Genomic DNA, 18,481 nt, shown 5'->3' on the forward strand with positions numbered 1-18,481 from the left:
TCCAGCCCTCCTGCTCTCCAAGCAGAGCTGTTAGCTTATAACCTTCCAGATGTAAAGTCCCGCTTGCTGTCTGAACACACTCCGTCCGGCCCCTCTACTTTTGCAAGCCAGACTCAGGGGCTCTGCTTTGCTGGAGGGCTGCACCTCCGACCCGGCTCCCTCCCGCCAGTCCGTGTAGCGCGCACCGCCTCTCCGCCCTTCCTACCCTCTTCCATGGGCCTCTTGTCTGCGCTTGGCTCCAGAGAGTCTGTTCTGCTAGTCTTCTGGTGGTTTTCTGGGTTATTTAGGCAAGTGTGGGTAGAATCTAAGTGATCAGCAGGACGCGGTGAGCCCAGCGGACGCTGCCATCTTCCCAGGATTCTTCATTTTTATTCTACGCCGCCATCTTCCTAGAGTCCTCACATTTATTTATTTTTGAGAGACAGAGTGAAACAAAGTGAGAGTGGGGAAGAGGCAGAAAGAGAGGAAGACACAGGATCCGAAGCAGGCTCCAGGCTCTGAGCTGTCAGCACAGAGCCTGACACGGGGCTCAAACCCACAGACCTGATCATGACCTGAGTTGAAGACAGATGCTCAACCGACTGAGCCACCCAGGAGACCCTCCTTTCATTTTTAAAGATAGTTTTGCTGGATATGGAATTCTTGGTTACTAGTTCAGCACTCTATGTCATTGAAGGATCTTCTGGCCTCTCCTGTTTCTCAAGACCAGTCAGCTATTAATCTTACTAGTACCCTTCACGTGTAATGAGTTTTTCTCTTTTCTTTTTTTCTTTTTTGTTTTTATTCAACACTTCCATATGTCACTGGGTGCTCAACACAACAAGTACCCTAATCAACATCACCTGTTTAACTCATCCCCCCACCCACCTCCCTTCTGGTAACTGTGATGAGTAGTTTTTCCCTTGCTGCTAAAATTTTTCTCTTTGTCTTTCAGCATTTTTACTATGATGTGTTCTTAGTGTGGGTCTTTATTGCACTTCTTTGATGTGTAATGCTTTTCACCAAATATGGTTAAGTTTTAAGCCAATATTGCTTTAAGTGTTTTTTTCTGATCCTGTCTCACTTCCTTTTCTGGTATTCTTCTACCAGGTACTCCATGATATTTTGGTGTATTTACTGGTGACCTACAGTTCTCTGAGACTCTGTTCACTTTTCTTCAGTCTTTTTTCTCTCTGTGCCTCAACATCTCATTTTAATTTATTGTACTTCCCAACTACAGAATTTCTATTTGTTTCTATTTTTAATAATTTCCATCTCTTTATTTAAATTCTCTATTTGATGACACATTGTTATCATACCTTACTTCACTTACTTCACTAATTTTAACAATATTGAGTCTTCCAATTCATAAACATGATATATATCTATTTATTTAGGCCTCATTTAATTTCTCTCAACGATGTTTTAGAGTTTTCACCCAGTCCAAGAATTTTATACATTTTTGACTTTGTTAGATATTGCTGTTTTCCAAAAACGTTTTACTGGTTTGGATTCCACTAGCAGTGTATAGGAGTGTTAGCTATTTTACTTCATCACAAATACATGCTTTCATCAAACTTTTTAACTATCTCCAGCTAATAGGTATGATATGATTATTGCACTATAGCTTTAATTTGCATTTCCCTTAGTCCATGAAAGGATGAACATTTTTTCATGTTGATTATAAACCGTGATTTCTTTTTCTATAAATTGTTTACTCATATCTTTGGCACACTTTTTTTTTTTTACTAGGTTGTTCTTCTCTTATTGATTCATAGAAATTGTTTATATAACTGGATATTGATTCTCTTTAAGTTACATGTATTGGGTCTTACCCTGTCTCTAGCTTGTCTTTTTACTTTGTTTACTGTGTATTTTGAGCTGCAGAAATTTTTATTTTTAATATGGGCAGAATTTATCAACCTTTGGGTTTAGAGTTTGGGCTTTTCATGCCTTAAAAAGAAATCCTTCCTCGGATGCCTGGGTGGCTCAGTCAATTAAGCTGTTAGTGGAGAGCCTGTTTAGGGATTCGGTCTCCCCCTCTCTCTGCCTCTGTCCTGCTCGCCCTCTCTCAAAAATAAACATTAAAAAAAAATCCTTCCTGTCCTTAAATCATAGTCCCCTGCCTTTCACACTAAGAGTCACCAACTTAGATTTGATTTTTTATATACTGTGAAGTAATAATTCAAAACTTTAAATAGATATAACCAAATGTCCAGCATCCTTTATTTAATAGTCTGCCTCTTCCTGTACTATTTCAATGTTTAAGTGGGGAGGTAGGTTTTATAATTTTTTATTTATTTGCCCATCTTCCTCTTTAATTAAAAACTTAGAGGACAGATAGACCATTCTATTTGCCATTGTATCCTGGTCTTAGTATATAGTAGTTACTTATTAATATTCATCAGACAGTAAGTAGGAATAGGTGACAGGACAAAAAGTGTAGCACATACAAAGCATGTCACAGAACAGAAAAAACTGTCAAAAGAAAAGGCTGCAAAGGCACACAAAGTCTAACCATAAGAAGGAACTTATTTATATAATGAGAAACCAGTAAGAATTTTAAGCAGAGAAATTCTGTAAATTTTAAAGTCTGACAAAAGCAAGTATTAAGACAACATACAGCAACATATAATCTGCTGGGAGGGGGAAAACAGGCTATTCTAACATTTAAGAGAGCAACTTGGTAATATCTTGTAAAGCTGAAGTGATGTACCGTCTACAGCCCAGCAATTCTACTCCCAGTATTTACCTTCAAGATACTCATACACATGCATGAGGAAATAGGTATTTGAATGTTTCCTGGAGTATTTTTTATAAACTTTAAAATTGGACTGAAAAAAAAATAAAATAAATAAAATAAAATTGGAAACAACCTAGCGTATATTAACAGAAAAATGAATACATAATGGCACAATAATATACTGTAATACCATTCAGTGCTTAAATTAGAACTATACGTATCACCATGGATAAATCTCAAAAACAATGTGGATCAAAACCAGCAAGTTCCTGCATACTAATTTTCTATAGAGTTAACAGTACTAGGTTTTGTTTATAAGTACATAGAAATGTGGGACCAGAACACAATCATGCATGAAAATAACATGAAAATTTAGGACAGTGGTTACTTTGGCACAAGAAGAACAGAATCAGAGCAGCAACAGGCCATTAATGTTTAATTTAAAAATATACAGGTATGAAGCAAATAGGGCAAGGTATTCAGATTTGACAAAGATGGGTGTATGAGTGTCCATTACATTATTTTCCCTGGTTCTCTACTGAAGAAAATATTACTTTGGTGGCAGTATGGAAAATGGATTGGAGTGGGGAAAATGCAAGAAGGAAACAAAGAGGACAATAAGATCTGAAATCCAGTGAGAAATGACAAGCAGTAACAATGAGGATAAAAATGAAGGGGACTGAGAAGAATGAAACAGAGATATTTAGAAAATAAAACCAACATGATCAGGTGACAGATCAGATATGAGAAGTAAGAACAAAGGGGACATTTTGAGTTCACAGTCATTCTTCCTCAAAATAGGGAAGTAGGTGGAAAGGGTTTCAGGAGATAGTTCCTGTTTAGGACCTATTGAGATTGAAGGGCCTGTTCAATATCCCAGTGAAAGATCCAACAGGAATCAATACAGCAAAGTGATCAGCAGCATAGGCTCTGTTATCAGGTGTCCTAGTTCAAATCCAGATTCAACCACTTAAATACATCACTAATTAACTATTCCAGACCTCAGTTTCCAAGTCTGTATAAAGGGATGGGGAAGTGTTAATAAAAAACAGCTATTCCCATGGAACTTTTGTGAGATGAAATTAGATGCCTGTCAAATGCTACGTGAAGTCTTTGGCAGACTACTGCTTCAATAAATGCCTACAGCTATCATTTGTGGCTCTTCCTTCTCATATATAGCACATACTTCTATTCTGTGCATCACATAGGACTCTTTGCACTTACTTGATGCATATGTAAAAAATTCAAGATAGATAACAGTACACCTTATTTAAACTTGCTGAACAATTTCACTAAAGTCAGCGTCATTTTCCAACTCAAGAACATACCTTTTATCACATGAAAGTTTATCAAGTGGGAGATTTAGACTCAAATCCCGTGGAATTCTACTAAATATATACATTCAACCACTATCTAGTAGAAAATACATAAGTAATATGCCATGCACTTGGAAGTGATAATAAAAAAGGTGGAGACAGTCCTAACCCAAATTAGAGTCAAAATATGTTTTGCTAACAAATGATTACAATGCAGTGTAATAATGCTAAAAAAAGGGGGGAATTACAGGTTGCTATAGAACACATAAAAGGAATTCTCCCAGAATTTAAGAAGGTCATCTTAAAGGATGGGGTATCTGATGTGAAAGATAAAGTAGGAGTCAGCAGAGTAAGGCAGAAAAGTGAAAGTTTGATTCAAAAGAAATAGTGTTCTAGGCAGAGGAAACATTTTGCCCAAAGGCCTAGAATCTACAGAGAACACAGACTGTTGACGAAGCTGAAAAAAGTTTAGTACACATAAAGTATGTAGTACAAGTATGGAGGACTGAGGCATGAAACTGGTGACATACATGGAAAAGAGACTGGGAAGAACTTTGTAAGTCACATTCCATATGATCCAATTAAATGAGCTAATGCTTAAGAGGGTCTAGGACAGCTCCTAATACAAAATAAGTACCCACTAAATATTACTTTAGTGCAATCTAACTCTTAACTAACACTTTCCCCTTTTTTGCCACAATTTGGAATGTGACAATATACTCACCAAAAAAAAAAATATATATATATATATTTTCCATCTGGTCTTCCTTGGTTGGTTGCCAGAAAACTAGTATGTAGAGAACTTACAAATGTGTTAGGTGGTCTGTTTCATTTGTGAAATGGGAACAATAACACCAACTTTGAAAAAAACAAACAAAACAATACCAACTCTGCAGGATTACTGTTAAGGACTAGAGGAGTGTGAAGAGATCCTAAAAAGAGTGCCAGGGCACATATTAAAGACTCTCCAAAACCTCCTCAAACTTCCTATTAAGGCAGATTGGCAGACAAGCCAGAGAAAAAGAAAGCAGAAAGCTCTGGTTTCCCTTTAGGGTTATGCAGTAGGAATGCCTTAAAAATAAGATTGCTGTCGGACTAAACACTTTTTGGTAAGGAAAGATGCATACACCAAAAATGTTAAATTACAATGACCAGTCTGATGATGTGTTTATTTTTTCCTAATATGTAAGCTCTTTCAAAAAAGTTGACCTTCCATAATTCACTTTTTTCATATTACCTTGTATTAAAGGATATATAAATATATCTGTCTTTTCCTGTGACTGTTTGTTGATATCTAGAATTCTCACATATATATATAATATACATATATATTTTAATACAACAAATAAAAATTGGGGGGAAAAACTCCTAAATCCCATTGCTCTAAACAACTAATCTCATCTTACATATTTCTTTCCAAGTATTTTAAACACAATTAATTTGAAGGCTTTTCTACTCCATATTACACTATTCTGATTTAAGATCCAGACCAAATACTGGGTTAGCAATGTCTGAAGAGTATTTGTATTCATTTTTGTGAAAGCAAAGCGGCAAACTCTCTGGGTACATTTAAAATAAGACAATTTATCATAATTTGATTTACTCTCAACCTTCAAGTAACACGTCTGGGATTTTAAAAGAGGCACCCTGTATAAATTTCATACCATGTAATTTTTGTCTGATTCTAATTTGTTTTACTATCCAACTAAAACATTTATTTCTAGTTCTCCCTAATGGTCTCATTCAATAGCAGCTAAATTCTTAGAAATTTTTACTGAAATTAATCCTAATTGGCAAGAAAATATCACAACATATTTGACTAAGGAAGCATCAAGCTACATCACTTTCTTAAAAAGCAAGTTAAACAAACCTGAAATAAACCAAAGGGTAATATTAACAAAATCAAACAAAAATTTCCCATTATACAACTATTGTGAACAGAAAACCATAAATGTACTGAAGGTTAAGCCAAATTTCCCAGGGGATAAGAAGCTTAGTTCTATATAAAAAGCTTACTCTAAATATTTCAAATTAGAAATCCTTCAACATTACTAATAAAAACTATAAATCCAAAGGAGGTAAGACTATCCTTAGGACTTCTTTTGCAGACAAGGTTTGGAAAGAGTTACTATTACAGAAGAAGAAAACGTCATAGATTTTACTCAGTGTCACAAGTACTACTAAATATCTGGTTAGGGTTCACATAAATGCCCTCAATAATCCCTCATTATGCCTCAGGATCAATTCATCTAAATTTGCTGAAGCTAAAACTTCAATTATCATACTATGAGTGTGATTTAACTGTGGCCTCTCAAAGACATGTCTAGCTCTCCTGGTCCCCATCACTTACGTAAAAATGCTGAGCAATGAGCAAAAGATATACTGGAAACCACATAAAGAAGTAAATGTCCAAAAAATCCCAGAACTACAAAAAGAATAAATCTTTTGTTTCAAACCTTGAAATAAATATAATAAGGCAAAATCTATTAAAGTGTTTTAAATAATCTTAACTATTTAATGACTAGCCACATAAAAATAATATTCACTAACTCTCCCAACCTTTGAAGAAAATGGTAAATCTAGGCATAAAACAAGCAAATTAATCTCACAGTGTTTTCAATACCAATTAATCAATCAATTTCAATTGATATTTCTTAGGTAGAAATTACCCAAATATATCATTCAGCTTAAAGCTATTGTATGTGAGCATCTTTATTCATTTTCAGTAACATTTTTTTAAAAAATCTCTAGTAAAAACCTACCTTTGAGGTTCTTTGAAGTTGATCACCAACATATGTTTTACGAAACTGATCCAAGAACCACAGAATTGCAAGCTCTATTTTCTCATTAGAACACTGAGGTAATCCGGTATCCATTAAAGATATAAGCTGAAAAACTCTTTTCATGAAGGAGAAAAAAAGGCTTCAGTAAAAATTCTTGGAGAAACAACATTAAAACATTTATTGTCAATGCAATGTAATACATAATCACTGTAAAAAATGGAAAAATAAAAAAGCTTATAAAGAAGATAATTTAAAACCATGTGAAATTCTACTTCTAAGATATACTACAATTTGGTCTAATTGCTTCTAGTCTTTTTCCTAAAACACATACCTACATATATATGCATAGAAAGCTATAAGGACATACACTTATTATTTTACTAAAACTTTATATAGAATGCATATAACATACACATATAAATATATAATTGTATATATAGATATAAATAAACACCTATAGATATATATGCATGCATAAATACAAATTAATATCTATATCCATATAATGTTTTAGTAAAGGAAAAATGATATTGAATGTGTAGTTTTGTATTTTACCTTTTTATTAAACCTTATGTTTTTATATAATTATGTATTTGGGAGTCACATGACTCAAATATTAAAACAATCAAGAGATACACCAATCAAGTTATATCACTTTTTCAATGAATAATAAAAATTTTACCTGAAATAACTTACAAGATGATCTTAATAAAATCAAGTATTTTTTTTAAGTTGGCTCCATGCCCAGCATAGAGCTCATTTTGGGACCTGAACTCACAACTCTGAGATCAAGACCTGAACTGAGATCAAGAGTCAGATGCTCAACTGCCACCCAGGAGCCCTAAAATCAAATATTTTTAATACAGGTATGCAACTATTATTATCAGATAATCATAAATGAACTAAAGATTAAGTTAAATTTCCTAGAGAAAAAGTTTAACTCAATATAATGAAAAGCTTAGTCTAGAATTTTCAAAAGAGAAATCCTTCTATTATCTATTTTCATTAAAAATTTCTAGGGGCGCCTGGGTGGCTCAGTCAGTTGAGCGTCTGACTTCAGCTCAGGTCATGATCTTGCGGTCCGTGAGTTCAAGCTCCGCGTCAGGCTCTGTGCTGACAGCTCGGAGCCTGGAGCCTGCTTCGGATTCTGTGTCTCCCTCTCTCTCTGCCCCTAACCCACTCGCATTCTGTCTCTGTCTCTCTCAAAAAAATAAATAAATAAACATTAAAAAACTTAAAAAAAAATTTCCAGTGGATGGCTGCTAAGTGCCTGGTATTAAGAAAATCTGTTTATTTTAATAATCTTTCTAAGAGCGAAGAGTACAAGTTGTTGAGGAACAGCACCTTTGTCTCCTTTTTCTTAACTGCACAAAGGCATTGGTGCCTAGCCAACCCACACACTTCCTTCCATGCATGCACACAGGAACACTGTTAATAGTTTATGTGTCCTTCCGGAGATTTTTTAAACTGTATACACAGGCAAATATGACTAAATATTCTCCTCTCAACTCTTTTAAACATATGGAACATACACTATACTTATGGTTCCAAACCTAGCTTGTTCCATTTAATAACTGATCTTAAGATCTTTCCATGTCAGACATCAAGAGTTTCTTCATTCTCTCTTGCAGCTGTTTAACATTTCATTGTAGAAATATACCATAATATTTTCAAACATTCCCCTACACATGGGCACTGAAGTTAAGAATTTTTTGCTGTTGCAAAATTGCTGCAATTCGCCATCTTATACAATCATTTCACACATGTACAGCTACAATATATGCTTCTAACAGTGAAACAACTAGTTTAAAGAATATAAACTTTTATAACGTTGATGATTATTAGCATATTGCTCTCCACAGAAACTGAAAAAATTTATCTATCATCAGTCTAGGAGAGTGTCTGTATACACTCATATAAGATAATTCGGATGATATGAAAATTTAAAATTTATTAATATCTGAAAAATGCATCTCAGTACAGTTTTATTTTGTATTTGTCACGTACATGAGGTTAAAATTTTTCCGTGTTTTTAGGCCGTATATATGTCCTTTCCTGTGACCTGTTTGTTCATATCCTTTGCCAATTCTTTCTATTGGGCTCTCTTTTCTTTGCTGATTTCTAGAAATTCTTTACACACACACACACACACACACACACACACACACACACACACATATACACATATATTAGAAAACTGAGTCCTTTGCCTATGTAATGTGATTAATGCCATACAGAAGTTTTTGTTAGGTTTTTATTATGCAAAAATTTTTATCAGCTTTTTCTTTTATGATTTTACATAATAAAAAGGTCTTCTTCCTGAATATAAGGTATTTTTATGTTTCTTTTTTTTTCTTTTTTTACATTTACCTCTCTGATACATTTGAACTTATCTTGAACACATCTTGTGAGATATGGATCAACATTATTTTTTCCCAGATGGCTACCCAGGTGTTTCAACACCATTTCTGTCTTGTATAGTCTATCTTTTGCTCACCATTTCAATTATATCCCTTATCATATAGACTAGGTTCATGTATGCATTCAGATTACTTTACTGGACCTTTTATTCTGTTCTAGCACCTAACTAAATATATCTTGATCAATTATTTTTTTCATATTATTTAACTTTTCCAAAACATTATTTTTAATAGATGTATAATATTAAGACTATGTCAAAATCTAACCATCTCATTTTGAATATAAATTCCTATTTCAGGGAAATATAACTACTTCCAAAGAATTCTACAAAGTATCTAAGTTATAGCATATGAAGTTCTTTTAAAAAGTTAGTACTGGGGCACCTGGGTGGCTCAGTCATTTAAGCATCTGACTTTGATCTCACAGTTCATAGGTTCAAGGCCCATGTCAGGCTCCACACTGCCAGCATTGAGCCTGCTTGGGATTCTCTCTCCCACTCTCTCTCAGCCCCTCCCCCTCCAAAATAAATACATAAACTTAAACAAATTAAAAAGTTGGTACTTTTTGCCAAAGTGTTATGAAATAATATGATGAATACCATTTTATGGTTATTATTTCCTATATTTATATTATTTAAAAGTAACTTTCACCTACCAAATATTTTTAATACCATTAAAATTTATGAAGGTAAAGTTACTGAAGATTACATTTAAGAATTAGGTTACTATAACCGGTTGTTTGGTTTTTTTTTTCCTAAGAAGATGTATTTGTTCTGTAATTTTTAGAGGAGTGACAAAGCTTTTAGTCTGGGTATTTTTTAATTAGCAGATTGTTGGAGTAATTTTTAAATAAATAGATATATTCAGCAAACTGTGTCTAGATCCAAGTGAGTTTTCAAGTGACTTAAACAGGCATATCTTGTTTCTGAATTCTTTATTGAGTGGGACCTCCCTTTTCCTACTCTAGCTCTCTGTTGGTTCTATGTACTTTCTCTTGTTTACTTTTATTTCCTTTTTATAGCATACATTCCAAAATCCTAGGAAGATGTGAAACCAAAAGACAGTTTGTTGGGATGTCTTTACAACTCCTATTAAGCTGGTGATTTGCATTTGCCTAAAAGGCAATGGCATCCCAGCAGGAAAGCAGGGAAGAGTTCCCAGCAGGGTACAGGATCCATTTGTCAAAGAAGTTTTGGTAGTTGTACCAGAAGTTCAGTTGCAAAAGCCTAAGGTCCAAATAACCACGGCTTACACAATATGCGTATTTATTTCTCACTCAAGCAAATATCCAAGGCAGTCCTCCAGGACTAGTTAGCCCTCCACAGTGCATCAGGGATTCAGGTTCCTCACATCTTGTTGTTACATCTGCCTCCATTCACACAATCACTTTGTGGCCTAAGATGGCTTCTTCAGCTCCACCCAACAGGCCCACACATCTGGCACACACCACATTCACTTACATCTGACTGCCTAGAACACAATCACTTAACCATACCTAGCTGCAAGAGAGTCTAATAAATCTGGTCTTTATTCAGGTGGCCACATACCCACCGTAAGAATCAGGTATTCTATTACTGCAGAAGAAAGGAAGAAGAAATGCTGGACAGCTAGTAACCTCTGCCACAGTGCCCTTCAAAGATCTGTGGCTACCTCTAAAAGTGCTTAAGAATAAAACTTGCATTATATATATAATATTCACTTCCAGTTTCACTTTATTGTCCTACACATACTGTTTCCTTTATGTCAAATTATTTCTGGTAAAGAGCATGGGGGGAATAAAAAGACAAGTATATCATTAAATAATTTCAATCCAAGTATAAAGCACAGCATTTCAAATTCAAAGAGATGAATTTTGGATAATCAGTTGTTTATATTCCCCTAGATATCCAAATAAATAAGTATTCATTTAGTCAACAAATATCTGAGGGCCTACTATGTGGCAGGTGTGTATCAGGAGTTCAGGATATAAGTGAACAAGACATATATATTCTCAGTCCTCCAGAAACCTATCGTCTATACAGGGAAAGACATAAAATAAGGAATTAAAGAATGACAAGTACTATCATAAACAGTATAAAAAAATTGGGGAAGATTCTTAACATTCTAGGATGGAAAACGGCAAAGAAAGAGTGTGTGGAGAGAAAGGAGAAAACATGTGTAACTATCCAGAGAACTATCCAGGGAAGAAAAGGCATGGCTCAGTTCAGAGCATGGCTCAGTTCAGAGCTACAAAGCAGTCAGATGAAGCTAATCAGACAGGCAGGAGCCAGATTATGAACCTGATGAGCCATGTTGATTTTAAACCCAGTAGCAATGGAAAGTACTTTGCTCAGAGCTTGAGCAAAGCACCGACCGAATCAGATCTGTACTTCAGATTCAGGAAGCCAGAGAGGAAGCAAGGTGTCCACTTAAAACTGTAGCATGAATCCAGGTGAAAGATGATAGGGGCTAGAAACAACTGGACTAAAAGGCATAACTAGAACGTAGAGCTGACAGTATTTGAAAATGAAGACTACATGGATGCTGGTGAGAGAGAAAAAAGGAAAAGTTAAGAATAACTTCCAGGATTCAGACTTAGGCAATCGAGCGGATGGCAAGGAGACACGCGAAGAGGGTCAGGGCTGGGAGTGGATAGAAGAGAGAAGTTTAATGTTAGCCACTGAATTGAAGACAAATGTGAAACAGAACATGCAAGTGAAACAGTTCAACAGGTATCTGGAAGTTAGAAGATAACAATGACTGCAACACAGAATCACTGAGCAATGCTGAGGGCTCAGCTGAGGTGAAAACTGGCATTCTGATTGACAAATGGTACCTGTATAGAGGTATGCAATTCTTTTGTTATCACTTAACGGGTTAGAGAAAACTCTGAATTCCTTCAGGGTTAAGGTTTTGCCAGGCAGTTGAGGTAAAAATACAATGGTGAACAAAGCAGATAAAGCTTATTCCTTTCCTTACACTAGTGGAATGAACAAATAAACATAAGGGGTAATAAAGACTAGGAAGAAACTAAACTAGGATAGGGTGTTATTATAGACTGGGAAATCAGAGGAGGAGACAGCTGCATATAGACCTACTTGACTGAAGTGAAGGAGTACCCTATAAACATCTGGAAGAAAGCATTCCTAGCAGAGAAGTGCAGAGGCCCTAAAGTGAGAACATACTGGTAATACTCAAATAGCAAGGAGGCCCTTGTGGTTGGGCTGAATGAGAAAGAGGAGGAAATGAAGTCAGAGAAGTAGTACAAGAGGCTCTGAGCCCTGGCAAGGACTCTGGAATCTGTCATGTGTGTGACAGGAAGCCACTGGAAGCTTATGAACAGAGTAGAGCACCACGATCTAATGGGAAAGAAGCTGAAGTCATCCATATGACAGCAGAGTCTGAGAGAGAGAACAAGACTCCGAGCTAGCTGCCAGAGGTTTCATGAGTAATGAGGGATGACTTGGAGAAGAACAGGCCAGAGAAGTGAGGAGAGACCGGGGGGGGGGGGGGGGTAACTGAGAAGAATAAGCCTAAAAGCAGCAGTCGCTCTATTAGCACGAGCAAACTGAGAAGACACAGGATGAATAAAACACAGTCTCTGGGTAATCACTCAAGAGGGTTACATTCTGGTAATGAGGAATGAAACGGCAATGACTATAAAATTATCTTTATTTAATTAGAATTGCATGGCCTGAGCACAAATATATTTATTTGCCAAGTTAAAGTAGCATATTTAAATATGTTAAAGTAACATGTTTTAATTATAATTATCACAATATTGGGAGCTTTTATGAATATTAACCTTTTCCTGATAAAATAGCATATAGGTTTCTGGCAGAAGCTTCACGGTCTTCTAATTTGGTATTGTTCCCCCAGGAGTTAAAAAGGTATCATGTAACAATACACAGAAGGCAACAGTATTACAGTTCCAGTTACTTGGAACTTCTTCATATGAAATTGATATTTTAAAATTCTACATAAAACCACATTCTTATTTAATTTAAAATCTCAACATTTCACAACAGATATTTATATTTTTTCTATGTCCCACCTTGATCTTGAATCTGCTTAGCCCTGTTTACATACACACCAACCTCACCACTACCTCTCACCCTATCCCTGGCCTCAACCACTTGTCTTTTGGCTCCAGTAAGATTCACACACTTCCTGCAGTTGTAAATCTTTACCCAGGGAAGAGGTAAGGCCTAGAACAGCTCTAGCCCCTACCTCCCACCCCAACAGGACCAACAGAAGCTCTGGCTTCCCCAGCGATACCTCAAGGAGGCCAGGGAACACAACTATGAAGTATGAAAAGGTTGAGCACCCCGGGAGTAGACACTAACTAGTAAGAAACGGGACACAGAAATAAGCAGACAGAAAAATGCCTTGCCCTTAGTCCCCCATCCTGCCACCACCATGAACTGTTTTGAAACACATTGGTCCATGTGGCCTCTGGGAAAAACTCCTGTAACAGCAAGCAACAAGGTCTGTAATGTACCATCTTATACACGTGATTCTCATTATTCATGGTAGTTATGTTCTCAAAAGGCATTATGAAAACTGTATTAGTCAATACTGAACCACTGTGCTCCCAGAGGAAATACAGGGTTAGGTTCCTGAGGAACACTGGTGACAATGTTTTCATTAACCAATCTAACAAATAACCTTGTTTTATGTGTGTTTCTCTTTAAAGACATCTTATTTATTAATATGTATTGTTGATCATTAACACTGAACTCACAGCTAATAGCACAACTTGGACCTGAATGAGGCTTACTTAATATACGTATTTTTTCTGTAAGGTACTTTACAGCTTTTTTGTTGTGCTTAGGAACATCAGACAGCACTTCGGCACTACATTGGGGACCATTGTAAATAGTAAAACCACCAACAAAAAGCACAAAAACATGAGAAATATGGCACTAAACAGACAATGTAAAGGACACTTATTTACAGTGTTAGAGTATGAAATAAGAAGGCAAAGCTGGGAAAATGGGTATCAGGCAACTCAAATTTCCACGCACATACATATCCAAAAATGACTGCAGTAGCACCAGAAGCGTTGGTTTGGGGGTTACAAATAAACTTTAGCAAGTACACAAATTTGCAAAACTGGAATCTGTGGATGAGGATTATTGACTGTATTTGTTTTCTCCTATTCTCTCAATTTTTCTTTTCCTTCATTTTTCCTTCCTTGAAAATGCACCTTTCTCCCCACTCTTCAATAAAACCTTAGACCATAATCTTCACCTAATGCTTTGTTTTCTAGCGAACAGCTAAAACGCAAATCGAATATTAAAGTTAAATATATTTGTTGCTTAAAGAAAAAATTAAAATTTTCTACTTGGCAAATATACACCTGCTTTTGTTTATTTCCTTGGCAAATATACCTGTTTTTGTTCATTTCCTGTTATATATTTCTCAGGAAAATAATGCCAGTGGGTACTTCTCTGCTTGATGATGAAAACTTTTAAAAAATCAAACTATAGCAAAAAGTATACTTACTTTCCACTTTATTAAACATGTAATGTTATGTTAAAAGACAGCACGGAGGCAAATTATTCACTTTGTTTAAAATTAACCAAAGCATTTTAAGAATGCCCCAATTCATATTTTAAAGTTATTCTATATTGGAAATAATGAATCTTAGAAAAGCTGAAAATATTTGTGTTCCATTCAGACTCCAGTTTCACTGCAAAGGGCTAGTTTAAAGGTAGAAAAGAATATGGAATAAAGAGAAATTTTCTATTCAAAATGGCAACAAATTTATTAAACACTAAGGAATATATTTAAGATTAGTAAGGAAGGAGAATGCCACAACCAGGTATAATAATTTTAAGAACTTTGCCACTGGGTGGTGGCAAAACTGGGGTGACATACATCTGGGCAAAAAGCAATGGATAGTCAATTGTCCAACAGAAGCTTTGTTTATGATTGTTGACAAGATTTTTCACCTCATGACCGTAGCCTTAGTAAGAAGCAATGAATTACTTGCCTTATATTTCTATTCTACACTAAGGAAAACAGACTTCCAAGATCAGTGGAAAAGAATGAAAAGCCTAGAAAAAGACCTAAAATCTTCATGTAAAGATATAAGCAGCATTTCAAATGTGTGAAGGAGGAGGTTCACATTAATTGGTTAACACTATGTAAACTCTGGAAAAAGTATATAAGACAAATGTCAAATATATTAAGAATTAAATATAAAAAACTGAAACCATAAAAAAACTAGAAGAAAACATAGGTGAGTATTTTTATTATCCAGGTGTGGAACAACTTTTCTAAGCATGACCAATGGAGAAAATATGAAGGGAAAATTTCATAGATCTGAACATATAAATATTTAAATCCAGTAAGAAAGAAATTTCTAAAACAAATTAAAAACATGGAGAAAACATTTTCAAAATAAATAGTAAAATATTAAGATCTTTGATATATACTGAGTTCTTGTAAACAAATTAGGAAAGATAATCACAAAAGAAAACTAGCTAAATGGTACAATCTATACATATTTAAAAATCACAGAGAAAATACAATTGGGAAAAATAGGAACGGAAAAGAATGTTTGACATCACTTGTAACCAAAGCAATACAAAATTAACACAAGATATTTGCTGTTATCTGGGAAAGATAATCCTATTATCTAGGGTTCAACTGCAGAAAATATGGTTAACTCTCAAAGCCTTTGAGTTCAGAGAATAAACTAGTGTTGAAACTCTTTAACATGCTGTAGACCATTCCAGCAACTCTACAGCCTTTAGGAATTAACTCTAATGAAATTATTTTGATCTAAAAGAATATTCACCTCAAAGCAGTTTACACTGAAGAAAAATTGGGAAACAACCTAAAATTCCCAAGACCAGGGTATGTTTAAATTAAGGAACAGCTTAGAATATTTAATGTCTAGGTAAAATCACAATATTATGCTTGATTTTTTAAAAAGAGAAGTGTTTGTGGGGCAGATGGCGTTTGGTAATATAGCACTTACCATTTGCCAGACATTGTTCTCAGCATCTTAAAAATATTAACTCATTTAATCCTTATAATAGCCCAAAATGAATTAGGTATTATTGTCCCCATTTTAGTTTACAAAACAGTATTCTAGTATAATTTTTGTTTAAAAAATGTTGGAAAAGACACATGAAATGTACATATACCCTCAAGCATTAATTTAAAAAATTCAAAGGTCTTTAGCAAAATGACAGTAATAGTTACCTTCAAATTAATCTATGACTTTTCTTTTTATTTGAAATATTTAAGTGTCCAATAAAAACACATACGACTTTGTTATAAAGAAAAATTTTATTAAAAAATAAATTAAAATATATAGAAAACCAACTCATGTGTATTATTCACATGTAGGAATTTTCCTCAGTGTTAAGGCAAGTAATTCATTGCTTCTTATTAAGGTTATAGTCATGAGGTGGAAAATCTAGTCAACAATCACAAACAAAGCTTGTATTGGGTAACTGACTATCCACTGCTTTTTGACCACACGTATATCACCCCAATTTTGCCACTGCCCAATACACACCAATTTAGCAAGCTTTGTCAGATCCTAAGAAATAAAAAGCAACTTAAACCTTCATTTAGACGCAAGTCTAAACACTATTTAGACGCAAGTTTAAAGTATATTTGACTATAACACTTATTAGAGATTTGACTTCTACAAATCACTTAACCTCTAACCTCTATTAGTTTTCTCACCAGTAAAAAAGAAAATAATACCTTCCTCAAATGGCCAAGTACAAAATGTTTTATCTTATAATTCCAGTTCAATAATAACTAAATTTCTTAACTACTTAGTAAATTTCTGTAAGTTTTATGGCCAGCACTTACCGACAGGATAATTCTCCATCCATAGCATCATGTTCATCTGTACTGGTATAGGTTAACCTTCCTCCAACAACTGTCCCAACTAAGTATACCAGCCATGCAAGACGTCCTAAAACATAACAGGAAAGAGAAATGTTTAGGAGGTATTTATAGAAACAATGTTTATATTGCAGAAAATTCTGAAATTGGCAAAGTGATCTATTCTTCCAAACAAATGATAAACTACTGTGAACTCAGTCCTTGACAGAGAGTGGAGTGAGTTTTAAGTTTATCAAGGCAGCATAACAGTAAAAATTACAGATTTTACAGAGTTAAAGTTATGTTCAAAATCCCAGCTCGAACAATTTATGTGATCTTGCATAAGTTACTTACCCCTTTACACATTAGGGTTTTCATTTGAAAAATGGAGAAAATAATGTCTACCATGAAGACTTACAATTAAAATTAAATTGGACTAACAAAACACCTAAAGTAATGTGTAGAACCAGGGCTGTAAGTAAGCACTAATATAATCCACAGACCAGCATCTTTTCCGGTCACTGACCAAACATGGTCAATGTTATGATAATACCAGCCTGATCATTTTTAGTATTGTCCCTGTTTGAACCTAATAGATGGTAATAAATTTATCGCCTTTGTATTTTGTGCATAACTTTTTAAAATACAAGACTGTTGTATTTTATGCATAACTTTTTAAAATCCAAGATTGTCACCATTCAAATCACATAGTCTGACAACAAAATTAACTTCACGGGCAATACTAGCAAGGGCTTAACTAACTATAACAGTGGCATGCATGGCATCTACAGTTTTCACAAAATTGAGTAATTCAGAAATGGAGGTACTTATTGAATGATTTTTATTTAAGGCATATATCATTTTACAACTTAGAAGCACTCATCCATGTGTCAGATTCTCCAAAATTTTCAAGACCTTTATGAACAATTAACAACATACCAGTTATCTTGCTAAAAAGAAATTTTGTGCTATTCTTAGGGACTGATTCTTCAAAGTTGACCAGGTTATTGCATAATACCAAAATCAATTATGTTCCTGTATTGAGAAACAAATCAATTATGTTCCTGTATTGAGAAACCTTCTCAAGTGAACTAAAGTTCAAGGGTATTAATTTGAATAGTCTTATGGATGTCTTTGCCTGTTGGAAGACTTAGGAAGGATAAATTCATGTAGAAAAAGAGCACATTCTTTCTATATTTCTGTGAATACTAGCCATCATTACTCTATAACTGATCAATTCCCTCTAACTTCAAGACAGACATCAGCCTATTGAGGTGACAAACTTCCTGTAAGTTAGAAATATAGCCTGGCAAATATCCACATCCCCTATTGTATTATAAAACGACAATGAATAAATCAGAATAGACCCAATTATGCAGGCTGGGACATAAACAACGTGAAACA

At 34.7% G+C, this 18,481-nt stretch overlaps 1 protein-coding gene across 9 annotated transcripts in view; it reads right to left on the bottom strand.

Moving 5' to 3' along the window:
- Window positions 1-18,481, bottom strand: part of RANBP17 (RAN binding protein 17) — a 334,560-nt gene that overhangs the window by 253,237 nt on the left and 62,842 nt on the right. For all 9 annotated transcript variants that reach the window (XM_045035636.1, XM_045035616.1, XM_045035623.1 and 6 more), the window contains 2 exons: window positions 17,063-17,168; window positions 6,801-6,936 (listed from right to left, as the gene is read on the bottom strand). In XM_045035636.1, the coding sequence (XP_044891571.1) occupies window positions 6,801-6,936; window positions 17,063-17,168 (242 nt within the window). The remainder of the gene's footprint in view (window positions 1-6,800; window positions 6,937-17,062; window positions 17,169-18,481) is intronic.

Source organism: Felis catus, chromosome A1 (genome assembly GCF_018350175.1).
Source record: "Felis catus isolate Fca126 chromosome A1, F.catus_Fca126_mat1.0, whole genome shotgun sequence".
NCBI lineage: Eukaryota > Metazoa > Chordata > Mammalia > Carnivora > Felidae > Felis > Felis catus.